This window comes from Pantherophis guttatus, chromosome 4, assembly GCF_059756535.1.
Source record: "Pantherophis guttatus breed Tessera chromosome 4, ASM5975653v1, whole genome shotgun sequence".
NCBI lineage: Eukaryota > Metazoa > Chordata > Lepidosauria > Squamata > Colubridae > Pantherophis > Pantherophis guttatus.
Window position 1 is genome coordinate 30,728,787 of NC_142066.1, and position 20,610 is coordinate 30,749,396.

Consider the following 20,610-nt stretch of genomic DNA (forward strand, 5'->3'; position numbering starts at 1 on the left):
GACAGACTACGTGACTAACGCATGACCCTTTCTTTTGGCTGGGAAGGGTAATGAGTCACAGGCACTGCCAACACTGACGAACTCTAGCTTGTGTGTTGAGTACCAAACAAACAATGAGAACTGGGACAAAATGTTCATGTCAAATTGCATCAAGTACCAAATTTGAAGAGTTTAAAAGCAATTGAGTACCGAGATACCAGTGTAGACTGATTTTTCCATATTGTATTAAGCTTTTTCAGTATTATTTTTGCCTTCACATTATGTGTCCCAAACATAAGAGCCATAGTGGTGCAGTGGTTAGAATGCAGTACTGCAGGCTACTTCTGCCAACTGCCAGCTGCCTGCCATTTGGCAGATCGATCTAGACTGGCTCAAGGTTGACTCAGCCTTCCATCCTTCGGAGGTCCGTAAAATAAGGAACCAGATTTTTGACGGCAATATGCTGACTCTGCAAACTGCTTAGAAAGGGCTGTAAAGTACTGTGAAGTGATATATAAGTCTAAGTGCTATTTCTATTGCTATTTACTCTACACTTTAGCTTTGTTTCCAACTAACAGTCTGGTTTTATTTCATCTAATAGTTCATAACTAATATAAACTGGTTAGGTTTCCTTCATGTATGGTTAAGCCACCATTATGTCCCTAGAAATACCAAATGGGGAGAACCAAGTAGAATTGACTGCAAAAGGGGATAGCCGCTATTATTGCAGCATGGGATCTGGTGCTCTTGTCTTGTTCTATGACATCTTTCTTATATGTTTTTATAGAGGGGATGCTTTTCAAAGTCAAAAATGACTTATGGTCAAAAATGGCCATAAGTCACATTTTTTAGTACTGTTGTATCTTTGACTGATCACTAAACAAACTGTTGTTAAGTCAAGGACTACCTTTAGAATGACAAAGGATCAGCAATGGAGCTCTCAGAAAATAAATCCTGTTTCATTATTTATTTATTGGTTTTGAGTTTGTTTGGGTTTTTTTATATGAAACATTTGCAAAAATCAATCAAGCAATGATCTGGAGCATCTGCAATCAATGCAGACAGCAGAGCAAGTCAAGTGATTAGTGCTGAAAGACAGATCATAGCCTTCACCCACATGACCCTAGGCAGAAATTGGGCTGAGAGAAGTAAAAAGGAAGCCAAATGCCTCAAGTTGAAACATTGCAGACAAGTTCCTACTTGTAAAAGAGCAACGATTAGGGCAAGTTGGCTTGCACGGAAGAGATTCTTCTTCTGTAGTGTTTATTACAAGTGTTGTGGTCCGGAGCTGGCAGCAGAGTCGGACAGTGAGGAGGTTGGGGAGGAACATGGGCCAGTCCTGGAGTCTGGGGGAGGCTCAGACAAGGGCTCTGCATCAGAGACAAAGAAAGGGCCATCTGGGAGGTACATGCTGCCTCTGGAGCCTCCAGAGTTGGACCTCAGCAAGGCAGAGGAACAGGCGGCGCATGCACAGAGCTGCCGGGAGGCAAGAACAGTTAAAACAAAAGGGACAACTCGGGAATAGGGCTTGGAGATGATTGGCCCCTCCCATAAGACTTAAAAGAGGAGCAAAGGCACGTGGGCCTTTGCAGGAAGCAACATTGTTAATTCTGTTCAGTTTAAAGTCTGAAGCTCTGTTTGATTCTGGACTCTGTGGCTTTGCCAATTAGGTCTTTGGCAGCATGTCAAGGGAGATAAAGATGGGTGATTATCAGCCTTATCTCAAAGGACTCTTTACAACTATTTGGGACTCATCTGTGAATGAACAGAATTCACAGCTGTTGCAATAAAAGAGGTTTTTGGGACTACTCGTGTGTTTTACTGACTCAGGAAGCCTAGGTCAGAACAACAAGGTCCTGAGTCTGTCCTGGCCTATTTGACAGGAGATGAATGTAGCTATCCAAGAAGAAGAAATAGAGCTGTCAGTTTGATTGGTTGAAATGGAGACAAGCACGCGCTGTGGATCATCCGAAATAGCTGTCCCTTTGAGTTTCCTGGCCCTTTGCTTTGCTGGGACTCTGTTGTCCCTTGTTAATTATTCAGGATGGAAGTTATACCCACGCTAAAGGTCTCTGGAGGCAGTGAAGGGGGGGTGATGGTGGACAGGGGGGCAAAAAAAAGAGAAAAATGCCTTTCTGAGCAATTTGTCAAAACCAGAAGCGGAGGGCTATTACTGAATTAATGGTGGAAGTGGTGCAGTCAGAGTGTGCTTTGGAAGGAAACAGAGTCAGAGGAGATGGCAGATGTGGTGGATTTGTAGGATTTAGTTTAAAAAGAAGGAGGATCGGAGAGAGAATTTAGGAGGAGGGGAATTTGGTTCTCCAGTTAAGGGAACCTTGCATAATCCCAATCTGGTTAGGTGATGCCTCTGTCCGAGGTCCTGAAATTCTGAGCACCATCCCCTTCTGTTATTTGAAGACGCGTCATCATCACCTGAGCCTGCAGCACCCCCCTTCTTGAAGTTGGCTTCTTTGTTTAATTTATTTATTTAATTTATTTATTTGTTCAATTTGCTGCTCTTCTGTTAAATGTCCGGAGAGATGTGGCATCCAATTAGCATCTGTGCTAGGTTTTGTAAAGTAGAGAGCTGTAGCAGTTGCATCTTCCTTTCTTCCAATGTTCCTTCCCCCCATTCTGGCAGCTTTTCTGAGATGCGTGTTGGCTTGCCACAGTAGAGAGAAGCTATGCGAAAGGGGTGTGTTTGAATGCTTGCACACAAGAGAAAGCAAGAAACTACTCAGGGGTATTGTAGTTCCATCACGCATGCTCTCATGGACAAAACAGCCGCCATTCAAACATTATTTATTTCTTCATTTTCATGCAGTCATTTTGTTTGGTTTTCAGTTCAGCCTCGCCCTCAGTCTCACACTCTGGGATAATTTTGCAGGCAAAACTGGGAGAAGTCTGCAATATCGGAGAAAACCAATGGAACTGTCTGTTTTTTTGTTGTTTTATCCATGTTGTTGATTTTTGTACCTAAAGCTGTCTTTATCATAATAGTGGTCCCTTGCTATTCAATTCAGTTTGATTTAGTGCAGTCAAAGTCCAGTACAAGGGTCCTCACTATTATATTACAGTATTCCTCCAAATATATTTGTAAAGCACATTTTTCATTGCGTTGCCACTTCCCTGGCACAAATCTCAGATTTCTTTTAGTTTTGTTAACCAGATGCTGTTTCATTTGATGCTCCTTTAGAGTAAAACAGGATTTTGGCTTCCTTTCACTAAAATGAGAAAGGTGCAAAACATTTATCCTGTATTATGGAACATAACCTTTTCCCCCCCATTCTGATCTTGTATTTAGCAAATTAGCATGACAATGAAAAAACTAGAACAATAGGCTGACAGATTTGGCAGGGATCATGAAGGTCATTAAGTCTAGCCTTTTGCTCAGTTAGGGATTTATAATTCAGAATGAATTCATGGCATCTTTGACAGAAAACTATCTGGTATTTGCTTAATTATCTCCAGTGGAGGAGAGTCAATCTGTTCTGCTGCCAAAAAAACCTTAGGCATTTCTTTTAATACTGAGCCAAATCTGTTTGCACACAATTCCTACCCAACGATTTTACTCTTATACTCAGCAACAGAGAGAGCTTGTTTATGTTCAGTTTGTAAATATTGCTTTCTTGTCTCATCTCACGCTAAGTCACTGCTTTAGCCACTGTTTTTTTAAGGAATCCAGGCTGTCAAGCATGTGTAATATATAGGTTCTAAGTCATGATTTACAAACTACAATGTCAACATTCACACAAAAAACTAAAGCAGAAACAAAGAAACAAACTGTCTTCTGGTTTAACTTGTTCTGCGAGTCCAGTCACAGGTTTGTAGTTAGGCAAAGCAATGATGGTTTGTTTGGTCAGTGCCTGATGTGTTCTCCTTCCTTTTTAGCTGTTATGGTTTTGAAACTCTGCAGATATATTGTATAGCACATAAAACCAAATTAGAAACAACAGCAGAAACATCAAAGAAAGAATAGATCTGTGATTTATACATCAGGCTCAGCCAAAACCCAATAACAATTTCAAGCTGTGACTTATTCATCTTAGGAAATACAGATGCTAATACAAACAAATGCTACAGATCCACTTCCACATGTGTGCACACACATACACATGTATGCTATGGTTCAGTTGGGGGATGGAGATGCAGTTCTTCACGTGTAAATCCTTGCCTTCCAAACTTGCCTACTGCACTAAGTTTTTACTAAATTCTGGTTTAGCCTGGCAAGTACTGTGAACTTAGCCATTGTGATCTGTTAAGCATGGTTTATAGCATAGTATGGTACATGAACTCATGCAAGGAATAGTCACCCAATCACAATTCAGCTTGGAATACATGGGGGGGGAGGAAGAATTGTGAAATAACATTTCAAGGGTAGATCACCTAAAGCAGGGGTCCCCAACAGGGTCGTGCAAGTGACTGGGAAGCACGTGCGTGGGTGCAGCTCCACTTATGCTGACATGCGAAGTTCCATTTGTGGAAGTGCCGTGTGTGCTCCCATCAATTACACAAATGGAATTGCATACGCTTGTGTGCATGCTTGTGCACATGCCTGCCATTCCTTCCTCCCCGCCCCGCCCCTGCCAGTCCACCATGCCAGAAAGGTTGGTGGAGCACTGATCTGAAGAAATAAAATATGTATCATAGAATAATGGTATATTATTATATATATATTTCTTTAATGGCAATAAGCCAGGCAATCAAGAAGAATTGGCTAGTGGAGCGCAACCATTTTATGAATAGTCTTTTTAGAAATTATGTGCCCTCAAATCACTTTTGAGTCTTAGCAACCACCCAGATATATTTTCTCCTTGCTGATTTGTTTGTCCCTACCTGATCCTTCAGGTCTTCCAATTGCGTACCCATTGTCACTGTAACTGGGTCCACCTGCCTTGCTGTTGGTCATCCCCTTCTTCTCTTTCCCGCCATTCCCAGCACTACTTCTCAGTAAACCCAGTAAACCCAGCAAACCCAGCCTTCTTCAGAGAGCTGGATTTCTAAAGTGGTTTAATATAAGCCTGGTCAAACTATATCAAACTAGGAAGTATCAGATAGCTTTTAACTGAAAGTATTATATAAAGATAGAAATATTTGAATTTTGTGAAGATGTGAAAAATATACAGGGGGTGGAGGGGTTCAAGTTTTATAAAAAGGGGATTTTGATTTGGATTATATTCTGTGGAAGTCCGGGGGGGAGGGGTGAGTTAGGGGGGGTTAGGGAGGGTTAGGGAGATTAGGGAGGGTTGTGGGGGGGAAATGGGGAGAAAATGTAATTGTAAAACTTTTCCAATAAATATATATATATATATAAGCCTGGTCTCTCTGGATTGATTTGTTCTATAAGCAGTTTGTTTTTGCTATATTCTCAGGAGTTTTTTCCCAACATCAAAAGCATCATTATTTTTTTTTAATCCTGCTTCCTCAAAATCCAACTTTTGTTTCCACAGAGTGTCACAGTGAATGCCATTGCATTCAGTATTCTGATCTTTGTAGGCATAGACACGTTACAGCATGCAACTTCATCCTTGGCAACTTCAAGACCTATGGACTTCAACTACCATAAAAAACCTTGCAATATAGATGGCATTACTCTAACGGCCAAAAATGTAAAGATGCTGGATGGGGAATTCTGATAGCTGAAGTGCATAAGATTTAAAGTTGCCAAGATTGGACACCCCTGAATTAGGAGCACCTGTGTATCTTTTCCATGGCCTTCATGGCTGTTCCAAGTGCTCCTCTGGGAATATTTAATTGTTTGTTCCTTGATGGCTGAACCTAAAAGTCAAAAGCTGTTTACCACTTCAATATCTTCCTTGTGGGGTTGGATGTTATACCTGCTGTTGTTAGTCTGAATTTCTTTATAGTCCCATTTTTCATCTGTACTCTTTGGCTTTTATTATTAGAGGTTGCAGAATCTTTACATTTGTAGCTGTTAAAATAATGCCGTCTATAGCAAAGTTATTGATGTTTCTTCCTTCAGTTTTAAAACCACACTCATCTTCTTTCTATCCCACTTCCTTTAAAACATTTTCAGCATATAAACTGAATAAGTAAGGTAGAATACATAGTCTTGTCTTGTGCATTTACCAACCTGGAGCAAATCTATTTCATCAATTGTATTTCTGTCTATATTGTGGCTTCCTGACCCATACATAGAGAATAGAATGGAATGGAATGGAATGGAATGGAATGGAATGGAACGGAACGGAATGGAACGGAACGGAACAGGAACAGGAACAGGAACAGGAACAGGAACAGGAACAGGAACAGGAATGTGATTGGACACACAAGGAATTTGTCTCCGGTGCATATGCTCTCAGTGTATATACAAGCAACAAAGTGATAAATCATAAGATACAACCAACAAAGTGATAGTCATAAGATGCCAATAGAAGTAGGTAATAGGAAAGATGACAATATAAGGACAATGAGATATTCAGGGATCCCCATTTTTCTAAACACATTTCACAGCTTGATATAATCAACACAATCAAAAGCTTTTTTATCATTTTCATAATGCTTCATCGTGACATTTTTTGGTATTCTTTGGCCTGATACACACTGGATGTGTGTATCAGCAATAATTTAGAAGCTGAAATCTTAAATTGTTCAGATTGTGAGTTATTATTTACAGTGAATTTATATTACAAAATCTTTCTGTTTTCCAAAATTCCTCTTTGCTTGCTTTAGGGATTCTAGTTTTTCGTGTTTGTATGTGTGTGTTTCTTTTACTGCTTATTTGTATGTTCTTTTTAGTTTTTCTCCTCTATTAACAAGATGCTTGTTTAATTTAATTATTCCCTTCAGCCCTGCATGGAAAAATTCTCTTAACTTCACATTAGCTAGACGATGCTTGCTCTCTACTCATCTGTCAGAATTTTTGGCTTAACTAACTATATAGAGACATTAGACTTCCCAGTTGCTGTCTCTTCTGTTGCCTTTGGCCCTTCTGTTCTTTATGGGATCTCCAGCCTCCAAATTGCTAAATAGCTGCAGGCATGTTTCTGGAAGTCTGAATGTTCCTTTCAGATCATGAAGACATCTGTCTTCCATCACAGAAACATACTACAGTTGCTTCTTTGAAAAGTAGCAATTCCAATGAACCTCAGCTTCCACTTTTGTTTATTTGAGGAAAGCTGCTAAAATGCTGTAATACCAGAGTGTCTCCTTTTATACCTTTTCCATTTCTCCTGGCATCTTTTATAATGATGAAGGATCTATGAGCAGTTGTATTAGATATGGTCTTCGTGACAAGGGTGGTCTTGATAATCTTGGGCACTCTGTTGCAATATAACAGTGCAACAAGACTAAATCAAAATGGGCAATACAAGGACTGAATATGGTCTTTGGAATACTTTGAGGAAGCTTGTAAGACAATTGGAATAAATCAGTGGAAGAGAAGGGAACTAAATGATTGAAATTGGATTTGTATGTTGTATAGACAAACCACAAGGGAAACATACATCTGTGCTTGACGGGAATGAAATTAGAAGCTTGAAGGGCTTCCATTTAGCAAATGAATGGATGCATTGGCGCCAGACCATTGATTTAAAAAGTGCCAATCTTGAGAGACATTTATGCTCGAGGCAATGCAGTTACGTTCTCACAAAGAAGAGATGAGGAAGTAAATCTGTACCACAGATTGTAATGCTCCAAATAACAAATGGAGACTGTTTAATTTTTTTAAAAGGTCAATAAAAAGCATAACTTGTGGAAAGTTAGCCATGGATAATTTATTCTGTCATTTGGTTTTCTACATGCTGGGCTGCAACTGGGATCTAGGCCGAAATTGTGTACCAGGAAAGATCTCTTTGGACAGATGAGGTCAAGAAGCAGACTGGTAGAGTAGGTTAACAGGTGAGCTGGCAAACAAGTAGAGAGGGTTGAATTCAGTGTGGTCTTTTGAGATGGCTGCAGTAGAGGAAAAAGAAAAAGAAAGAAAGAAAGAAAGAGAGAGAGAAAGAAAGAAAGAAAGAAAGAAAGAAAGAAAGAAAGAAAGAAAGAAAGAAGAGAAGAAAAGAAAAGAAAAGAAAAGAAAAAAGAAAAGAAGCTCCATTCGTTTTTATAATTAAACTGAGTGGAAGAGCAAAACTGAATGGGAAAAGTCAGGCATCTCATTTGCCCTAATAACTCTGTCCTCTCCTGCTTATTCCTTCCTGTTTATTTTAATTTGCTTTACGTAAGATACACTGTTTGGACTGGATGAACAGCATGAAGCAGAGTGTACAGTTCGTGGAAAGGTCATTGTGGGAAGATGAGAGAAAACCAGGGCCAGCTGATGAGTTGGAAAGCTCTACTAAGTTGAAATCAAGGCTGTCTCGTTTTCAAAATTGGCTCTAAAATGAACACTTCCTAAGCTTCCTGAAACTTAGTAGGTCCAATTTCCTGGCCAACAATGGGAGGAGAAAATCAGTGGTGGTATTCAATTTTTTTTACTACCTGTTCTGTGGGCGTGGCCTGGTGGGCATGGCTTGGTGGGCATGGCAGGGGAAGAATACTGTAAACTCCCCATTTCCTCCTCACCCCAATAACCTGCTTTCCAGCTCCTTTTTCCTGTGCAGGGCAACAAAAGAAGATCTAGTCAATCAGCTGAGACTCCGATTAGCTGGGACTCAGGAGGCAGTGAATAGATGGGGGCAGAGCCAACCAGAGGTGGTTGTCAGTGTTCCAGCGCTGACATATTGAAAGGAGAGGAGAAGCTTGAACTTTTGCCTACTTAATTCCTTTGAAGATTCTGTTTCCTCGGAGATGGGAGGAGGGGGGGACATTCCTGTGATCTGACGGAGATGGGATGAGGAGAGTGGCTTGGAAGATAGCCAATGAGACGCAGAGAATTGGGGATCGGAAAGGGAGGGCTTGGGCGACAGAGGTCAGTACTGACCGCGAAAGAGCCAGGGACAGATCACTATGCTCAATAAAGAGAAAATTTCCTCAAAGATCGGCAGTTTGGAAATTCATTTATTTTGAGATAGCATCGAAACCTGACAGTGGTATTTACTGGTTCTCCAAACTACTCAAAATTTCTGCTACCGGTTCTCCAGAACCTGTCAGAACTGGCTGAATACCACCTCTGAAGCAAATGTATGTCATTTAGATCCAGGCAGCAGGAGCTGACTTAGAACTCAGTTGAAATCAGGAGGGGAGAGAGAGGAATGAGCAATGCAGCAATAACAAATGGAAAATGAAGCCAAAAGGAAGAAACGTTGGGAATGAACTAAAAAGAAACGGGTGAAAATAAAATTTACTGTGATAAACATCCCCAACTTGGTGTTTTTCAGATGTGTTGGTAAAATCCATCATCTGTAACCATCACTAAAGATAACAGGAATTTCAATCCACTGTATTTGAAAGGCCCTTTGTGTTGTGCACAATGTAATATGAAGTTGCTGCTTTAGATGTGTTGCCTCAGTGGGTTAGAGCAAATAATGGACAAGCCTAACTTCATCTAAAAGATCTCTTGAATTCTTAGAAGAATGTTGAAAGTTATATAATCCTCCTCACTGAAAAATGAGAGACAGGACCACAAGAGTTGAAGATGGATTAAGCATAAGACTTTCATGGTTCTTGAGACTATTACTATTATTTAATCCGGCACTCTATCAGCATAATACTTCTTGGTACCAGAGCTAGGAGTGATAAAAGGTGTTATTGTCAAAATGCAAGTTTGAAGAAAAAAAAAAAAGGTAGAACTCAATCCTCTTTGCTATGTTGCTTTGCTCCTATGTTCTATTATAATGGCTTCAAATACAGTATTAGGACCAGGCCACATAAGGAGATATTACAATGATACTGCAGCTCTTCTGTATTGTTGCATCCCAAAAGAGCAGCAAATCTACCCTTTATTCTTTCCATTACAGGTAGTCCTCAACTTAAGACCACAATTAAGCCCAAATTTCTGTTGCTAAATGAGACATTTGTTAAGTGAGTTTTGCCTCATTTTACAATCTTTCTTGCTACCGTTGTTAAGTGAATCACTGCAATTGTTAAGTTAGTAATACAGGTTAGTGAATCTGGTTTCTCCATTGACTTTGCTCATCAGCAAGTCAAAAAGGTGATTACGTGACCCTGGGACTCTGCAACCATCATAAATATGAGTCAGTTGCCAAGCATCTGAAGTTTGATCATGTGACCATGGGGATGCCGCCGCACATAAATGTGAAAAATGGTCATAAGTCACTTTTTTCAGTGCTGCTATAACTTTGAACGGTCACTAAACAAACTGTTATAAGTCGAGGACTGCCTGTATCTAAAGTCTGTTTCAGTACTTTAAAAACCATCTGAATTGATCTTTTTTTAAAATTTTACAAGAAATAAAGCAGCCAGTTTAAATATAATGCCAGAAGATATTTCAGTGCTTGGGTTTTCAAACTTATCCTGGCCGTTGACAGGAAATAATGAGAAGAAAATAGGAAACAGAACAACCTCCAGACCTCTTAGTCATGTAAAAACGATCCTGATAAACATACCTCCTATTGTTCTTTGTTTCCTCCTTCTATAGAAACAGGGGAAAATTAAAAACATCATTTCAAGGGGGGGGGGAGATTATGGGGAACAGGGAGAAGACGCCCTTGTAAAGACACTTCCCTCTTAGATTGCATTATTTAACTTTATAAGAAGAAGAAAAAAAATCAAAGATTTAGATTAAACCTGTAGCAATTGTCAAGAGAGTACATAAATTATCTGCCTTTTCATTCTCACTTTCCAGATTCCACAATGAATGCAGCACGGAGGTCAGCCAGGATAGATTCAGAAGTGACAGAATCCCAGATGGAGCCTTCTATCAATGCCACCGAGATGCCCTCCAAGGAGAACGTTTTTTCAAACATTAAAGATAAATTCATGAACAAATTGGGGAAACTGCCAAGTAGGTGGAATTAGGCTGTTTCCAATATCACATTTCAAACTGGAGGGTGAATCCAATTGAAACTACTAAGGCTGATTTATTTGAATCAAATGACCTCAATACTTTATTATACATAGCTTTATTTTTAATTTGTAAGGCTATCTTTTATAATTCTACAAAAGTTCTTTCCTGGCTACCAAAGCTACAGGCCATGCAGTTGTTGCAATATCAGTTCTTTCTTTCTTTCTTTCTTTCTTTCTTTCTTTCTTTCTTTCTTTCCTTCCTTCCTTCCTTCCTTCCTTCTTTCTTTCTTTTTTTCTCTGACCAACTGAGTCAATGATCCTGGGTGGCTTACAATTTAAACACTGCATATTTTTCATGAAGCATGGCTAGAAAATGCACAAGCTGTAACTAATTAAATGTTAAAGGGCAATAAGATGAGTGTCTTGCATGCCTTGTTCAGATCCTTATGTGACACTTCTTTAATACTCCATTTCCATTGTACATAACATATGATTATGTTTCTTCTAATGTATCCCTCTCTTTTTCTTATAACAAAGAAGGTAGAACTTCTTTTGTCAAAAATTTATTCTTTGTGGGAGACCAACGACTATCCATTAACTTCCAGCCAACATTTTCACATCCTAACATCCTGACATTTCTCACCCATCTTCCTATGATTAGTACATAGTGACCAAGATACAACACTTTATTTACTCGCTGTAACTTTTTACCATTTAAATATAACTTGCAATGGTTCACTCCATTTCTCTGTCAAGCAGAACTACCTTGGTCTTCCATATTTCTACTACAGCATATATCGGTGGCTAATATTTGCTATAGGTGCACCTGATTTATCATTCAACAAGAAGATATTACTGCATAAAATGTGAGATTCCACAATTGCTTAATAATTCTGCCACATTAAGAACTATAATTTCATAATAAATTTATTATTTATTATAATGTTAGTCACACAGTCAGCTAGATGTTTAGATTGATATCTAAAATAAATAGATTATCGTTATTATATATACAACTTTGTGAAGTCGCAGCTGCCAGTTCTTGAGCTTGTGTTGACCTCAATACTCATTATATTAACCAGGTCTGACCCTATTAAGATCAGCCTGAGATCAGCCAAGGCCCATTAGATATTCCTAGTGATAATTAGGAAAAGTCAAATTTAAGTAGGAAGTAATTTAACACGAGGCAACCTCTTTGCTTCAGAATCTGTGGCATCACCTTTCACTGGTCTCCTTTTCCGTCCACTCTAGTACCGCCATGGGCTTTGGCCACCATTCTCATTGTTGCTGGCCTCTTGCTTCTCTGCTGCTGCTTCTGCGTTTTTAAAAAATGCTGTGGCAAGAAGAAGAAAGGGAAGAAAGGCAAAGACAAAGTCAAGGCACAGATCAACATGAAGGAAGTGAAGGAGTTGGGCAAAAGCTACATTGATAAGGTGGGCAGTGAGGTTTTTTTCCTATAGCTCCCCAGCTTGAGGATCTATGTATCTTCGATAAAGGGACCTCCCTGATTTCAAAACCATTTATTAATGACTAGAGGTTGCATGTTTGGGGCTGATCTTCATAAAAGGCCAGAATTTGTCCTTCAAATGAGCCTGTTCCCACCGTGCAGACTTCAAACTGTGCTGTAAAACCAATACCCCAAGAAGAGGGTAGTCAAATACAGAGTCTTAAAAGTGGAGAAAATGTCTGCTGTTTCCCAAATATCTCCCAGAGTTAAGTATAGCATATTTGAGGATTTTTGCTTGCAACATAGAGAAAACACAATAGTCTAAGACAAAGGTGTCAAACTCGATTTCATTGAGGGCCACATCAGGGTTGTGTTTGACCTCAGGGGGCCCAGGGGTGTGGCCGGGGTGGACATGGCCAGCTCAATGTCATTTGCTAAGGCTTTATTTTCAGCTGCCACGACCTCCTGCAGCCTTCACCCCCACCCCCATCCCGAGCTCAATTTTCGCTGGCAGAGAGCTGCAGGAGGCCATCGCAGCTGAAAATAGAGTCCAGGCAGGCCGCGCACAGCCCTCCCACCCTCCATTTTCATTGGTAGAGGCACCATGGGCTGGTCCTTCGCTTTTTCCCGGGTGCTTTTTCTAAGCACCCCTGGTCTAGAGGAATATCAGATGGTAACACATTTCGTTGCTAGTATTTCAAGTTATGTTAGCTGTGATTGTCCTACCAGAAAAGTCATAGTGAAGCAGATGGAGCAATGGAAAGTAAGTATCTTTACAGTATGCTGCTGGTGGTATAACGACAGTATGCAACTGCCGAAACAAATGACAGACAATAATCTGGTTTGGGGGCAAGATAAAGAACTACAATTCCAGGGAGAAGGAGGAGAGGCTATCCAAAGTCCTTTCCTTCTGGAAAACTCTGGAAACAGCACTGATTCTTGACTCAAGCAGAATAGTTTCAATTAAATGAGTTCTGTACAATATCACATAAGGAGGCAGTCTTGAGATAAAGTAAATTGAATTTAGAATTGTGAATGAAGGAAATTGGGCCTTATCAGAAATAAAAACTAGGCAGATGCAAGGTTGAAGAACACTCACCATTTTTCTTGGAAATCTGGCCTTTCCCCATCTCAAATCCGAAATCACAATATTGTAGAGGAGGCTGCCATTAACAGGTAGAATCACCTGACTCATTGGTTTTTCTGAGTGCAGATCCATTTGTAAAAACAAAAGGATGAAGTGGGAACATGAATTGTAGAAGTTTTTGCAGCAGTGAAACCACTGAAAAGAAGGAGCTGTTTAAGTCTTTTCCATAAGTCATTCTCACACCATTAGTTCCTGGGGTTCTATATTTACAAGGGGAATAATACAGGCCTAATATTACAGAACTGTTTCTCAACCGCAGCAGCTTTGAGATGAGTGGACTTCATCTCCCACAATTCTCCACACATCTTAATTCACTGAGGTTGAGAGACACTCATATAGAGGATAGGAAATACAGCTCAATTTTGAGGATTCTTTTGCCCAGAAGGCAGCTAACTGGTGATTGTAAGATGTTACACTTGTGAATGCTAGGCCTTACAAAAAAGCTTCTTCTGCCATAGAAGAAAACCATAGAGTCAAAGACTAAAATGCCAGCATCTTGAAAGTTCTATTTATGTTAAGACAAGCTGACTCTGAAGGGATCAGGAAAACAAAATGTTTATTCAAACATCCTCTCCACAATTTTATTTGCATTGCTACCAGTGGCAAAATAGTTCTTCCTCCATCTTTTATTCTGATTCCTTCAATAATTGCACTAATTCATCTGATCAGTGTTAATAGGAATATTGCCTCCTCCACATGTGAAGTCTTTTTTCTCATTGCTATTGTACATTTCCTCATTGCTCCCAAGACTCTCATACTAAGTCTTTTTTTTTCTCCAGAATTTAGAGGAAACTCACCATCCACCACAGGAGAACAGGCATTAAAATATTGAAGGGTTTGGCATCTGAATAACATCCATTTGTTAAGATCAGCATTGTCTGATAGATTTATGTATGATGGAAGGGAAAATTCACAATGAGTGGAGTTTATGAGGATGTAGGAGCCTATACAAGTTGATGTAAACCTAGCACTGACCGAATGCTTGTATCAGTGCCCACATTACATCTGATCAAGTGAAACCAGCTTTTCCCCATCCTTGATGCCTTTCAAGGATTATAACCATCAGAATTACAAGGCAGGATGGCACTCAAATTCTGAGGTGTGGTATCTCAACATATACTGTATGGAGGATTAAAAATTGGATAAAGAATGAGAAAGGGTGAACAGAAGTTGTTGCAGAAGTTGCTCATCTGCTTATAAGCCGAATACAATAAATAAATAAATAAATAAATAATTCCTAATGTGGCTAAGACACTGAACTTGTCGATCAGAAAGGTCGGCAGTTTGGCAATTCGAATCTCTAGTACAGGTCTCCCATGTGAGCAGGGGGTTGGACTAGATGACCTCCAAGGTCCCTTCCAACTCTGTTACTGTTACTGTTTGACTAATGCTTCTCTATTGATTACTTTGATCATTTCCTTCTTTCCAGGTACAGCCAGAAGTCGAGGATTTAGATCCATCATTGTTGCAGGAATCCGAAGTGGAGAAGCCAGAGGAGAAGCTGGGGAAACTCCAGTACTCTCTTGATTATGACTTCCAGAGCACACAGGTGGGCAAGACAAATACATGCCTCAGCTTCAAACAGCTGCAGGCTGATCTTTGTGTTCCTGTCAGTTTAGGAATCTGCTCAAGTGCCATACAGAAAATAAGAAATGCATTGTCAAGAAAAGACAAGTTCTGCAAAGTTACTTGCACATTCTGATTAGTGAATATTGATACATGTAGAGAAATAATTATTATAATGTAAATGGAAGTACAATAGATCTTTCTATAATGGAAAAGATGGCGACCAGGTCACTATCCTCTTTCTGCTGCCAATTCTGGATGAGCGTTTTCAGTGTCTTTTCTTTTAAAACTTGAACTAGATAGCTTTCCAAAAGGATTCTATCAAATGAAGGATTATTTCATCATAAAATAGGACAGCTAGCAATTTACTTTCATTAACCATATTACTTATGTACAGTAATTACAGTCCTTTAGTCCTATCCTATTGGCAATTTTTGAAATTAAGGATGCAAGGAAATATCATACAGGAGTTCAAAATATATATTTTATGTTTGAAAATCTAACTCCAGGTCCGATGGTGAACCTATGGCACGTGTGCCACAGGTGGCACGCAGAGCCATATTAGTGGGCACACCAGCTCAGCTCTGGGGCGCATGCGCGCGCCAGACAGCTGATTTTCGGGCCTTCTGGGCCCACCAGAAGTAGGGAAACAGGCTGTTTCCTGCCTCTGGAGGGCCTGGGGGTGGGGTGGGGAAGGCCCATTTTTCTTTCTTACCTGGCTCCAGATCCTGTCTGTGTATCTGGGAAGGGCAAAAACAGCCTTTCCCACTCCCTTGAGGCCCTACGGAGGCTGAAAGGGCCCATTTCCCGACTCCCGGTGGGACAGGAAGTGACGTTTTTTCCTATCCCCAGCCTCCAGAGACTCCTAGAGAGGCTCCTAGAGACTCCTAGAGAGGTTCTGGAGGCTGGGGACAGCAAAAAATGTCACTTCTGTCCCACCGAGAGTTGGGAAATGGGCCCTTTCAGCCTCTGTAGGGCCTCCAAGTGAGTGGGAAAGGCTGTTTTTGCCCTTCCCAGATACACAGAGAGGATCTGGAACCAGGTAAGAAAGAAAAACAGGCCTACCAGGCCATCATGTGCCAGGAGCGGGGGGGAGTGGGTTGCACACGCATGCGCGTGGGCACGTGCGCGTGCAACCCTCCCCCGCCCCCCCTCTCCTGGCACGCGATGGCAAAAAGGTTAGCCATCACTGTTCTAGGTCATACATTTTCCAAAAATAATTGGAAAAGATCAGTTTCTTCCTATCACCTTAGCTGCTTTTAGGGGTCAATTTCTATCACAAAATACATTCTCTTTACCTCCTTAATGGGTAGGAGAAAAAAAACAATAGTTATCATAGAAAGATTAGAATTAGAAGATAACTTTATCTAGATTCTTTTTAAATATTGTGGATAGAATAAGGTGATGACATGATTAAAGGTGCCTGAGGAAATTCCTGCTTGTCAGAATATACTCAGAGGAACTAAGAAATCCTGAGTTGCATAGACCAATGATTTGGCTCAATGGAAGACATTTTCCTAAATTTGAATGTTTTCATTTTAAAATTTTCCTCCAGCTGGTTGTGGGTATTATACAAGCTGCTGACCTCCCAGCACTGGACATTGGGGGTACCTCCGATCCTTATGTCAAAGTCTTCCTGCTTCCAGAGAAGAAGAAAAAGTTTGAAACCAAAGTCCACCGCAAAACTCTCAACCCTACATTTAATGAATCTTTCACCTTTAAAGTAAGTTCATGTTTCTTTTCTCGTGGCCAAAGTTCCAAAAATATACAAATACATTTCTTCTACATGCACCCTGTCATCTTCCTTTTTAGCTCTGGACTCCCTCATATATTGTGGGACTTCCCTTCATTTCACCCCTCTAATTCCTCACCTACCAACAAATGCTCAACTGAAAGTGCCCACAATTTAATCCTGCAACTCTTATGTTTAATGCATAGGTCCCTTATTCAGAACTTGGTGGTAAGATTCTCGTCATGGCCGTCTATGACTTTGACCGTTTCTCCAAGCATGATGTCATTGGTGAGATCCGTATCCCCATGAACACTGTGGACTTGGCGCATGTGATCGAGGAGTGGCGAGATCTGCAGTCAGCAGAGAAGGAGGAGGTAAGAACTTGTGCAGAACTTTAGATAAAAAACTCTAACTGAAACGTAGTTTGAAAATTGCCCTAGTGGCTTTAAATATATTAGAAATGGGAAATGCTTTTCTTTGAAAAACTACCACGTGACTGGGGTAATAACCAACCCAACTCGTGGATAATCAATTATCTTCTTGAAAGGTACCGGTAATCAAGAACTTGACAATGGCATCAATATCTTATGAGAAATATCCATCCTAGCTTTGAAATAATTGTTCGTTTCTTTCTACAGCATGAGAAGTTAGGAGACATTTGTTTTTCACTCCGGTATGTGCCTACAGCTGGGAAACTGACAGTGATTGTGCTAGAAGCCAAAAATCTCAAAAAGATGGATGTGGGAGGGCTTTCAGGTAAGAATTAAGCCATTATATTTAATTTAAATTGCTGAACATTTTAATGTTCCATATGATCATTTTGGGGGCACTCTGAAGCCAGGGGTGGGGTTCACTTACCTTTGCTACTGGTTTGCTCGCATTCACACTTTTGCACATGCACAGACCATATTTGACGATGTCCAGGCAGGTGGGCGGAGCCTCCTGCCGGCGCCGCTACCTTCACCCAAACCGGGGCAAACCAGTAGCAACCCACCACTGTCTGAAGCCCCTGCTATTCTCTCTTAATTTCTGGCTTCAACTTTTCCTGATTATAAAAGCAAACTGCTTCCATGGAGGTAAGGAGAAGTAATGAAGTATACAATTCTCAAGAGCTTGTGAATATATATAATATTCATATGAAAAATAAAGTTGCAGGGGGGAAAAGGCCACTTACCTATTCAATACTGCATAGGTCAGCTGGTTCTCCAATATTTGTAGGTTTTTAAAAAAAGACAGAGAAATGAGCCAGGTCCTTTAATTTAGGTCAACAGTTGTTCAACATATGGGAATGAACGTATGTATCATTCTTTCTTGATTTGGCTGTTCAGTGAATGCTTTAAAACTTGCCATGAAGATTTGCTTTGGTCAACAATGTTACTTTTGTTACTTTTCCAGAAATGACTTTAAAATTAAATTCTCTCATCAGGGTATTGGGAGTAAGAGAATCATAAAGCATTTTCATACGTTTTTTCCCCTTTGTCATCCTACCCAAGATCCATATGTGAAGATCCATCTCATGCAGGGAGGGAAACGTATCAAGAAGAAGAAAACAACTATCAAGAAAAATACACTGAATCCCTATTATAATGAATCCTTCAGTTTTGAGGTGCCTTTTGAACAAATCCAGGTAAATTTTTCTTCCCTGCAATCCCATTTCACTTGAAAATGTGCTCCAATTATTTCCAGTCACTTTCATCTGTCCAAAATTGGCACTTGTTTCAAAACAAGAATTACTGGACTATTGTATGCATTTTATTTGAAGACCTTGAGTTAGCTTGTTTTGCAAGCTACTTTGCTATTGTTCATACTGCAAGACTAAGGCATCTTCCTGCCAAAATTAATGTCAATATACCCAATGTCTAACATAGTGGGAAAGAATGGTGTGGAGTTTTCTATGGTTATTATGATTTGCCTGTCTTAGAGAATGAAAACCCTTAGAACTGTAACCCTTTGCAAAACTCCAAGATAATGCTTTAATGCCAAGAGTCACTGTTGGCTAATATAGAATAGAATAGAATAGAATAGAATAGAATAGAATAGAATAGAATAGAATAGAATAGAATAGAATAGAATAGAATAGAATAGAACAGAACAGAACAGAACAGAACAGAACAGAACAGAACAGAACAGAATAATAGAGTTGTCCAACCCTAGTCCAACCCACTGCCCAGGCAGGAAACCCTACACCATTTCAGACAAATGGTTATACAACATCTTCTTAAAAATTTCCAGTGTTGGAGCATCCACAACTTCTGTAGGCAAGTTGTTCCACTTAATAATTGTTCTTGTGTTAATTTGTCACTGTTAGCTTTCACTTGACCTGAAGAATCAAACTATTTGGAAGCCAAAGGTCTTGGAAATTCAAGTAATTGTGAAGCTGAAAGAGGAAAAGTGATGTGTTCAAACTAGCATCTCCCCCCCGCACCCCCTCTGTCATTGTTCCTGCAAGCTGTACTCTCTAGACCGCATACCTCTGTTTGGAACTCAAGATGGAGAAACAGAAGTTAAAACCAGAAATGGCCAGTGGGCAACAGTGGTAGGAAAGGCAGTTGAATTCATTCATCCCTCCAATTATTTTTCATGCTGATGACCAACCTTTTCTCTTTCTATAGAAAGTCCAAGTTGTCCTGACGGTGCTGGATTACGACAAACTAGGCAAAAACGAGGCCATTGGGAAGATCTTTGTAGGCTGTAATGCCACGGGTACTGAGCTGCGCCATTGGTCTGATATGCTGGCCAATCCCCGTAGACCTATTGCTCAGTGGCACACTCTGCAACCTGAAGATGAGATGGATGCAGCAATTGGGATAAAGACCTCTTGATAGCCTTCATTTCCGGGCCGACTTCTCCGGCAACCATTCCATCTCCCATCCAAAGCAAATGGGAGTGTGTGGGTGAGGCTCCCCTGAATATGCCTGTTGGGGGGGGAGGGAAGGTAACCTGTGAGCTTGTCTCTTTTCTCAGAGCCATTTCTTATTTGAAAAAAAAAAAAATCTCCGAGAGAAAAAAAAACTTTTTAATCCACTGTGTGAAAAAAGAAAGAATGCTTACTTAGTAATTGGAGACAAGTGACAGATTTACTGTAAATCAACCACGAAGCTTGCAAAACAATTTATGCAGATTTAAATAACATATTTCAGATTTGATTTATGCATTTGAAAATCGAGCCTTATGTAAAAACAGTCTTTTTCCCCACAAAAGCATTACTAAATAATAATAATTTATCTGTCAAATGTTGCAACCAGACTTCAAATAAATCTACCATTAATCCTCTTAATTTGATTACACTATAGGTTCAAAATTAAAAAAATTTAAGGGATATCATTTTATTCACATTTTGAATGCTGCTGTGTTACCATGTTTGAAAATTAGATCTTGTATGGAAATCTATAATCAACAGTATCTACAAATATATGTTCAATAATAGATTTTTTAAAAATTGCAAATGAGCTCCAATTACAATAGCTAAAAATATTTGGAGATTGTATTATAAAACAACTTTATAAAAAGTAGATCTTGGATTAAAAAATTTAACAGAATACTTGAAAACTTAGTTTGAAAATAAGTTTTCTACAATTTCATAATGGCTTTAAGTTATAACTGAGGCTAGAATTTATATCCATTTAGCTGGAAGTAAATCCTATTTAATTCAAAGATATTCTGAGAAGATGTTATAGGTTTGCAGGATAAGAGTGAGATTAGAATTTCTGGATTCTGAAGTACTTCAGATATACTCCTCCTTAAGTTATTGACACTCTGTCCAAAATAGGACTAGGTAGGTTGAAATTGTAAAATGTCATATGTGTAGATTCCATATGTAAAGTTTTAGTAAACATAATGTAGGATATTCTAACCATCTTATTACAAAAT

General features: G+C 39.7%; 1 protein-coding gene across 2 annotated transcripts in view; it reads left to right on the forward strand.

Annotated features, from left to right (window-relative positions):
* The window catches only part of SYT5 (synaptotagmin 5), a 41,517-nt gene extending 21,784 nt beyond the window's left edge, over positions 1-19,733 (forward strand). Inside the window, exons 2-9 of one of the 2 annotated variants that reach the window (XM_034423235.3) lie at positions 10,688-10,846; positions 12,100-12,281; positions 14,872-14,991; positions 16,564-16,731; positions 16,947-17,114; positions 17,379-17,496; positions 18,234-18,367; positions 19,353-19,733. In XM_034423235.3, the coding sequence (XP_034279126.1) occupies positions 10,688-10,846; positions 12,100-12,281; positions 14,872-14,991; positions 16,564-16,731; positions 16,947-17,114; positions 17,379-17,496; positions 18,234-18,367; positions 19,353-19,562 (1,259 nt within the window). In that variant the 3' untranslated portion in view covers positions 19,563-19,733. The remainder of the gene's footprint in view (positions 1-10,687; positions 10,847-12,099; positions 12,282-14,871; positions 14,992-16,563; positions 16,732-16,946; positions 17,115-17,378; positions 17,497-18,233; positions 18,368-19,352) is intronic. The other variant, XM_034423236.3, reaches the window with a different exon arrangement.
* The last annotated feature ends 877 nt before the right edge of the window (positions 19,734-20,610 follow it).